At 38.0% G+C, this 8,861-nt stretch overlaps 1 protein-coding gene across 1 annotated transcript; it reads left to right on the top strand.

Moving 5' to 3' along the window:
• Nucleotides 1-3,911: 3,911 nt before the first annotated feature.
• On the top strand, nt 3,912-7,072 carry kpna2 (karyopherin alpha 2 (RAG cohort 1, importin alpha 1)). The gene is made up of 11 exons (XM_041977502.1): nt 3,912-4,016; nt 4,249-4,353; nt 4,458-4,598; nt 4,864-4,952; nt 5,051-5,319; nt 5,413-5,507; nt 5,667-5,930; nt 6,056-6,289; nt 6,364-6,546; nt 6,636-6,785; nt 6,863-7,072. The coding sequence occupies exons 2-11, from the start codon at nt 4,297-4,299 to the stop codon at nt 6,950-6,952; spliced, it is 1,572 nt and encodes a 523-aa protein (XP_041833436.1). The 5' UTR covers nt 3,912-4,016; nt 4,249-4,296; the 3' UTR covers nt 6,953-7,072.
• Nucleotides 7,073-8,861: the final 1,789 nt, after the last annotated feature.

Raw genomic sequence — 8,861 nt, 5'->3', positions numbered from 1 at the left:
GGAGAAAGTTAGTCTAATCTAGTCAGGATGACCCCTGAGACTACGCGGGGTAGAAAGCAGCTTCACTTTCTCTTACGCAAGTCTGGTGATGCTCTGCTTGCACAAGTTCTGCATTAAAGTTTGGTCCTTTTCTTTATGTGGCTTTTTTATTGTGGCTGTTCCAGCCTCTAACACCAAAATTTCCAACTATGAAAATTTGACTTAAATTGTTTTTTATGATTATTATTTTTAATGTGCTTTTTTATGCTTGTTTTTGTTTTATTTTAAAGGAAATTTAATATATTCTAATTGATTTTTCTTTTCCAGTGAATTCAAGAAATTGTGTAAAAAAACATTGTCCCATGTTTTCACGTCACTACCGAAACAATATGAGTTACGGCCCATAGGGGGCGCTTTTGTTCTTCTACTCATGCCAAATTTCCACCAACAATAAAGACTACTTCCTCTCCATCAGGGGTCTGCAACCTTTACAATCCAATAAACCACTTTTCCCTCAGCCCAGCTGAATAAAACTTGTTAAGAGCCACAAACGTTACCAGGCCTTTAGAAAAAGGACAACTTATAATTTCTGATAAATATCTACTATTGGAAATTTGTTTTTATTCCTATTTTTAAGTGTTAAAATTAAGGGAAAAAAAGTTTGCAAAAAGAGGATAGACAGCCTTCTTCTATAGAATATAGATATTTGTGGAAAATTATGTTTTAAAAAAACACCCTAATGACAAGAAAATAGATTTAAAAAAATATTACTGATATTTTTAGTGTCATAATGTTGTGGAAATTCAATGCAATTCTATGAAAAGAAAATGAAAAATTTGCTTAAAAACTTGCATCTGTTATTATATCGATATTTAAAAACATTAGTTAGTTCTTTAGCATTTTTAGCCATGTATTAAGAGCCATTTTGGAAGGTCCAGAGAGCCGCTTGAGGCTGCGGAGCCCCAGGTTGCAGACTCCTGCTCTGCATGGTGAGTACAGCAGAAATGCCATTTATGAGTAGTTTCAAAGTCTGAAAAAGAGTTCTTTTTAAGACTGTCCCTTCCAAATATGTAATTTAACTGTTTTAGTTTTTATTAATAAATGTTATTATTGTTTATGAACAAACTTTTCAAATCTGTGATTGCTAGCCATTTTTAGCCTAGCATCGCTGAGTTTTGTTAGGAATTAGCTGAGAACACATTTAAGTTTTCAAACATAGATTATTTTTATTTCTGTTTTATTTTGTATTTTCCTAGAGAGAAATAAAACATGAAAATGCCGGTTGATCAAGAGAGTATAGGGAAGGACTGAGAAATGACCCAATGAAATACAAAGATTTTTTTAATAAAGAAAAGAGAAAGAAATCAGAAATAAAAAGAAGAAGGAAAGCTGAAACCAGTATCAGATAGAGAGAGAAGAAGGGAGAGAATTTGCCTGGCTTCCACACCACCTCCAGGGAGGGTGATCAAACACCAGGACTGATGTCTGAGCCAACACCCTAACACCGGGACCTACAAAAGAACACAAAAGGACAACAGCAAGCACATACAACTACAGAAAAATACAGAAATTAAAGCTGAAGATCAAAACATTAAAGAAGGGAGGAAAAGTATAGAAAAAGGTTAAAGTTAAGATCGACAACAGACCTGTTAAAAAGTTCCCCAAGAACTAAAACTCTGAGGGAATTATCGAAGCACAAAGTACCCTCTGATTTCAGGAAGAACCTTTGTTTTTTATAACATGCTTGTGCAGCATATTCAGGAAAAACACAAGTCCTCAAGCAATAAGAAGAAACATACATGTAGAGGTGCTGCCTCAGCCAGGTTACTCAGAAAATACAGACTTGCTTCCATGGTCATGCTTTTGGTATCTCCCACAAACTGTTCAATAAGACAAGAAAGGATAGTAAAAAAAAAAACTATGAACACTTAAGCTGAGATGACATCAGTCGAGCATCAGCAGGAAAAAATTAAACAATTACAAAATATAAAAAGAAGAAATAAAAGAGGTTCCTCTGACACAGTGTTGAATTTGCAGCTGTGCTGTGGCTTACAAGCAAAAGCTTGTATGTACGGAGAATGTCTTTCATGTATGAACAAGTCCCTTCCTCACACCCCTAATACCTCCAGGACAGGACTTACATGGTGGTACCAGTGGCTCAAAAAGAAAGAGGACTATGAAAAGGAGAAGGTTGAGGAAAAGGTAAAAATTACTGTTACAAAAACTGTGAAACAGAGGTGTGAGGGCTATCCAGACCAAGTTTTGGAAAGCAAAGTGCACAAGCACCTCTTCAACATCAATCATCAGTTCACACAGATGCATTACTTGAACAAATCCCTAAAGGAAGACGAAGCCATTCTTCACACTGACTATGCAGAAAACTGGCTGATGCCGTTCTTCCACTTACCAAAGTTAAGCTAAACAGATAAACAGAGTTGCCACATTACTATAAAAAGAACTGCAAACCTTCAAAGACACACTGAGCATTCATCAAGTTATCTCTTCTAGCGCTGACAAAATCCACTTTAGCTCAGCTGTTTCTGCATCAGAGACGACATCTGTCCATGTTTCAACCCATTCTCAACCAACATCACACCACAAGCCCAGCATGAAGGCTTCAAAAGGCTCAGAGGATAGACAAGAAAGTCCTTGTACCTCAAGCTCTAGTTGTGATGAAACTGTCCAGTGAATGACACTGAAATCCTTGTTGGAAAGTGCTGTGTTGTCTCTTATGACAATGAGCCATATCCTGGGATCACTGAAGATGAAGATTTTCTTTTTCCTCAAAAATATGAGGTTAAATTTCACATTTCTATCAGACACACTATATTTTTTGACACTATATTATCTCTCATTGTCATGTTTCAGTTTCTATTAGATTAAATTTCTATGCAAGATTACAATAAAAGTCCAATCAGCCCATTTAAACCCCATGTGTTCTCATTTGCTCATCGGTGCCCTTGAGATCAAAGTCATGCACAGTATCGGGCAAATTTGCTTCTTTTGGCCACAATTGGAGGACAAGATCTGATACACCATGGACAAGGTCATCACCTTAATCCATCCTCCTGAAGATGTCACTAAGAGGCATGTCCAAATAAATCCAACTGTGTGGTTGGAGTTAGCCAGTTATTGTTCACAAATGGCAAATTTAGTTGTGGAAAGTTGGTAAAGTTTGATGCCGCCTTTGTTATGTTATTAGTTATGTATCTTTGTTGGTATATCCAAATAAAAGAATCTGGAATTAAATCCTTTAGTCATGTAATTTATAATAATGTATGATATTTAATTGATAATAAGGCTAAAGTCCATATGTGAAGTTTGTGGATTATATTAGACACTTTCTATTTGGAGAAGTGGGCTGCATCTTATCCCACCTTTACAACTTTTAATAGTGAAGGCCAAGCAGGGGGATATTTTAAAATTTAATTTCTAACATGAATTATGTTATTGGCTAAAATTTACAACAACAACGGTACAATAATATAACCTTTCAATCAAATCATTTTGGTCCCTACTGCATTAGGATAGTCACTACAAAATGCACTGCAGTGTACCTCACACTGGAGAAGTGGCTCCAACAGATACTTGGAAAACAGCTAAGATACTGCTATCTATCTATCTATCTATCTATCTATCTATCTATCTATCTATCTATCTATCTATCTATCTATCTATATATATATATATATATATATATATATATATATATATATATGTATATATATATGTATACCGAACAAATCTGAAATTCACAGATCTAGGAACAGCTTCTTTGTTGTAGACCAACATAAAAACTCAGTAAAACTGATCCAGACAGGGACTAGAAGGCGGAAATTCTCGCTTTTAAATATCTCGCGAGGTTTGTGGGAAGTGACGCAGTTTCCGCTACGTTCTGTAATTTTCTTTTAAATAGTCCAATGAGAGGAGGCGACTGGATGCTTTTGCTCGAACGACCCAATCAGGAGACACTACTGGAGGAATTTAAAGGTCTGTGCGGCTTTTTCTCAGTATTACAACTCCTGCTCCTAACCTAAGTAAGTATGTCTCTATTTAACACCATTTAACGGTTTTGTTTCTTTTTTTTTTATTTTGGAGGAATTAGCTAAATTCCCAACTTAAACTGACCGATGCAAATATGTCATTCCGTTGTCACGTAAAAAGTTTGCTTGCATGAACTTGTCTTCCATGATTCTTCTACAGAATCACGAGGCTGTTCAAATGTAGGCCAACTTTAAACTTTATTTGTTTGTGTATTTATGTGTATAGGAATTACACCACATTTTCATTGCTGCTTCACCACTCCGCTTCACGAAAATGTCCGAGAACGTCGTACGTCTTAACAAATTTAAGAACAAAGGCAAAGATGCAAACGTGAGTTTGTAACCGACCCAAGTTCAAATGTAAATATGTTCAAAAAGAACTACAAACACTATAGATTTGAGACTAACATGACTAAACGTTAAAATTAAACGCAGGAGCTTCGACGCAGGAGGGTGGAGGTGAATGTCGAGCTCCGAAAAGCCAGAAAAGATGACCAGATATTCAAAAGAAGAAATGTGGCCACAGAGCCGGAAGAGGCGACTTCTCCTCTCCAAGAAAGAACCCAAAACTCTCAGGTGAGCTATACAACCAGGTTCTGTGTTTATCTGGTTCATCACGACAAATATATTTTTATTTAAAAAAAATAAATTGATAAAATACCCCAAAAACTGAAGACTGTAACATTTACATCAATAAATTGGCTGCTTAGTAAAATGGTTTTGTTTTAAAGTCTTATGAAATTGAATTCCATACCATATAGTTATTTTTACTTTATTTTTAAAAAATTTCTCATGGTCAGATGCGTTCATTTCATGACCCATACTCTGTCATTATTTGCAGGTTTTAAGACCATGGACAGTTGAGGAGATCGTCACAGGAGTAAACAGTACAAGTTCTGAGTCCCAGCTTCAGGCCACACAGGCTGCACGGTAATAAAAACTCTGATTACACATCTTTGAGTTTTTCATTTCTTGAGAAATGCATTGAAAGAATTAAATTATTTTTATTGGTGCTCTCCGGATTGCAGGAAACTGCTGTCTCGTGACAAACATCCTCCCATTGACCAGATGATCAGCGCTGGTCTGATCCCTAAATTTGTCGCCTTCCTGGGATCGACAGACTGCCCTCCCATCCAGTTTGAGGCGTCCTGGGCTCTGACTAACATCGCCTCTGGGACGTCCAATCAGACAGCTGCTGTCGTGGAGGGTGGGGCCATTCCAGCCTTTATTAGCCTGGTCACCTCCCCCCACCAGCACATCAGGGAACAAGCAGTCTGGGCTCTTGGAAACATTGCTGGTAATGGAATATTTTCTTCCTTTTGTGGTTTTTAATTTGTGAATTATTGTAGCAAAAGTCACAACTGATTAATCTGTTTATTTATTTTTTTAGGCGATGGATCAGCCCTAAGAGACAGGGTCATCAAGCATGGAGCTGTGGCCCCTCTGCTCAGTCTGCTGGCAGGCCCTGATCTGAATGTGTTTAGTGTAAGGGCTCTTTTTTTTTTTTTTTTTTCTTTTTTTTTTTTTTTTTTTTAACAAATGGAAAGTTCTTTAAATGAGTTAATTCCTTTAAATTCATCTCTTTAACCACTAGATGGCACCCTAGCTCAATTAAACCTTTCTCTTTGCTGGATTTCTTTGCAGCCTGGCTATCTCAGAAATGTGACATGGACTCTGTCAAACCTGTGCCGCAACAAGAACCCTTCCCCTCCTCTGGTGGCAATCCATCAGATCTTACCTACACTCATCCGTCTCCTACACCATGATGATCTGGAGGTGTTGGCTGATGCATGCTGGGCCGTTTCATACCTGACAGACGGTTCCAACGACCGCATTGATATTGTGGTCCAGACTGGTTTGGTTTCCCGTCTTGTCAAGCTGCTTGGCTTTGACCAACTGCCTGTAGTTGTACGTATAAATTTGTGGCTCTTCATCAGTGCTTCAGTGTGGCTTTTGTGCATCATGACTCCTGCAGTTTAGCAGCCTGTCATCATATGAGGGTTATAAAATAATCCCTTTCATCTTCCCCTCAGACTCCAGCGTTGCGTGCCATCGGCAACATTGTGACCGGTACAGATGAGCAGACTCAGGCTGTGCTGGATGCTGGAGCCCTGTCCATGTTCCACCGACTACTGCGCCACAAAAAGGCCAACATTCAGAAGGAGGCAGCCTGGACTCTGTCCAACATCACAGCAGGGAAAGACACTCAGATCCAGGAGGTCATCAACGCAGGCCTCGTCCCGTACATGGTCGAGATGCTGGTGAAGGTACGGCTTCTTGGAGAAAACAAACCTTTAAATATTTTGTCTGTGCAACTACTCAACCCCTCTTTTTGCTGCAGGGTGACTACAAAACTCAGAAGGAGGCTGTGTGGGCAGTTACAAACTTTACCAGTGGGGGCACGGTTCAGCAGGTGGTTTACCTCGTACAGGCCAACGTGCTGGAGCCTCTTCTGAATCTGCTCTCCTCCAAGGACAGCAAAACTGTCCTCGTAATCCTGGACGCAATCAGCAACATCTTCATGGTGAGTGCATCACAAAGACAAAATGGCCATCTGACTCTTAACATGCTGGACTTGATGTTATGCTGGATATTTCTGCTGCTGCGTTGCAGGCTGGGGATAAAATCGGGGAGTCGGATAAGCTGAGTCTAATGATCGAAGAATGTGGAGGTCTAGACAAGATCGAGTCGCTGCAGACTCACGAGAATGAGATGATCTACAAAGCTGCCCTCAACCTGATTGAAAAGTATTTTTCAGATGAGGTAGGTGTTAGAAAGAAGAAACATTTCTGCACCAAAGATGTTCTTTTTATTTATTCTTTTTATTTTATTTTTTTAAGGAGGAGGTGGTGGAGTGTGTGGCCCCCGAAGCCACCGATGATGGTTACGCCTTCCAGATCAGTGAAAACCAGAGCACTTTCAACTTCTAGACGACTGTCTTGTTCTTCTTTACCTTCATTGAGTTTGTCCTTTTGTTCGTGTGGTTTTGTATGTATTGTACAAACTTTTAACATTCAAGAAATGTTTGTAAATAAAGTTGTTGTATCATTCTTGTGGTTTAAGTTTGTCACCAAGTTTGCATTTAGCACTGTAGACAACTATAGTTCAGTAAGTAATATTTAGGACTCTAAACTCATTTAACTGGTGACTGAATTGAGCCAGACGTCTGTTTCAACTGAGAAAAGTTAACGTCATTCTGTCTAGTTTTCCCCTGGATTGCTGTATATAGGAAAAATGAAAATGACTGGTGTGACTTTATAGTGCAAATTAAGGTTGTGTTTAAATATTTCAGACATGGGGATGAGGTTGTGTTATTGGCTCATTTCACTGAAGCTAGATCCTCTGAGAAAGCTCAAAATGAGGAGCTTGCTGTCTGAATTTGCTAATTGTTTGATATTCAAGAAATGTACATTTTCCCAATGTGTGTTAATTTTAAAACATGTGGTGCTAGGCTAGGTATCCAGCAGGATAAGATGAACTTGTATGAAATACAACATAAGATGAACAGTTAAGCCACATTAAAAGCTGTAAAGCTTGTGATGGGAGAACAGATAAAACTGAAAAATCAAGGGGAAAGTATTTTGAGCAGAAGTGTGAGCGTGTTGCAGCTGAAGCTGCTGGAGGTGGTTTTCATCTGCTTTATATACAGAGATGGAAGTACGATGGGTTCAGATGACTGCAGGAAGAGGTAAAAATCTAACGCTTTGATCCAAAAATAGCAGTTTACTGTAATTGAAGAGCCTTGTGTACTTTCCATTTTATGAAAGACTATTAAAACTAATCACACCAGAGTAATAAGAGCAGAATATAAAATAATTACCTATGAAATTTTGCTAACCTAAAAAACTGTTAAATGGGAAGCAGTTAGTCTCCATTCAGAAAAATATTTCTTGCTTTATACATCCTCGATTCCTCTTGTTTTAGCCCATTTTTCATTATAAATTAGCAGAGGACACTGTAAAGTTTACATGTTTGTCCTTGATTATAGTTTTTTTTCCATACAATCCACTTCTTCAAAGTTTAGACGTCCTTCAACGTGCTAGTATTGATTTCCAGGCAACAAGTTGGAAATCAAAGCAAAGAGGAGGTAACGAGGGTAGTTACATTTTCTTATGTTTTGTTTTTATCCATTTTCACAGGTTTTGGTAATCACTCACATGTGATTGGTGAGTTTGATCTTATGAAAGAACTTCCAGCTAATTGTTGCGTAACAATATTGAACTTTTACTGACGTCAAGCGATCAACCAAGCAACTTTGGAGTTATTCTGAAGGTATTGTTTTTTCTTAACTGACTTTCTGTTTCGGAAAAGTGAGGAGTGTTTACATGAAAACTAAGTGCTGTGTTTGTCCAGACCAAGCCTGACTTTTAAAATGCAAGTAAACATAATATAAATCTGACTAAAATTGTACAGTATCAAAGCTCTCAAAACTGGAAAACAAGTCTCAGTGCAGCTGGAGGTAGACTAATTCTTGGATGTATACTGTATGCTCAATAGGACTCCGATGAGCCTGGGCAATATTTTTAGATCTTTTAATATGAACAGTCTTTATATGAATAAAAACAAATTCTCCTTACAGCTGCTCTTATTCACATACCTTTCGGTTTCTTTGGTCAGATGTCTGAAGATGTTAGAAATTGGGACTGGAAAGATGTTGGTAAAGGCAATGTGTCTTCCAAGTGGAAGGTCAGTTAGTTAATTTCCAATGCTTCCACTGCAGAAATGTCCTCGGGGAAGACACTGAACTCTAATATGTTTATTGGTGAGTCAATGTACAAAAAAATGGGTGGATGAAAAACACATGTATGTAGGACCTAAATTTTGGTTTAAAATATGGTG

Source organism: Melanotaenia boesemani, chromosome 2, assembly GCF_017639745.1.
Source record: "Melanotaenia boesemani isolate fMelBoe1 chromosome 2, fMelBoe1.pri, whole genome shotgun sequence".
NCBI classification, from domain to species: domain Eukaryota; kingdom Metazoa; phylum Chordata; class Actinopteri; order Atheriniformes; family Melanotaeniidae; genus Melanotaenia; species Melanotaenia boesemani.
The sequence above is the reverse complement of the archived record's forward strand: the minus strand, read 5'-3'. Positions and strand labels throughout refer to the sequence as shown.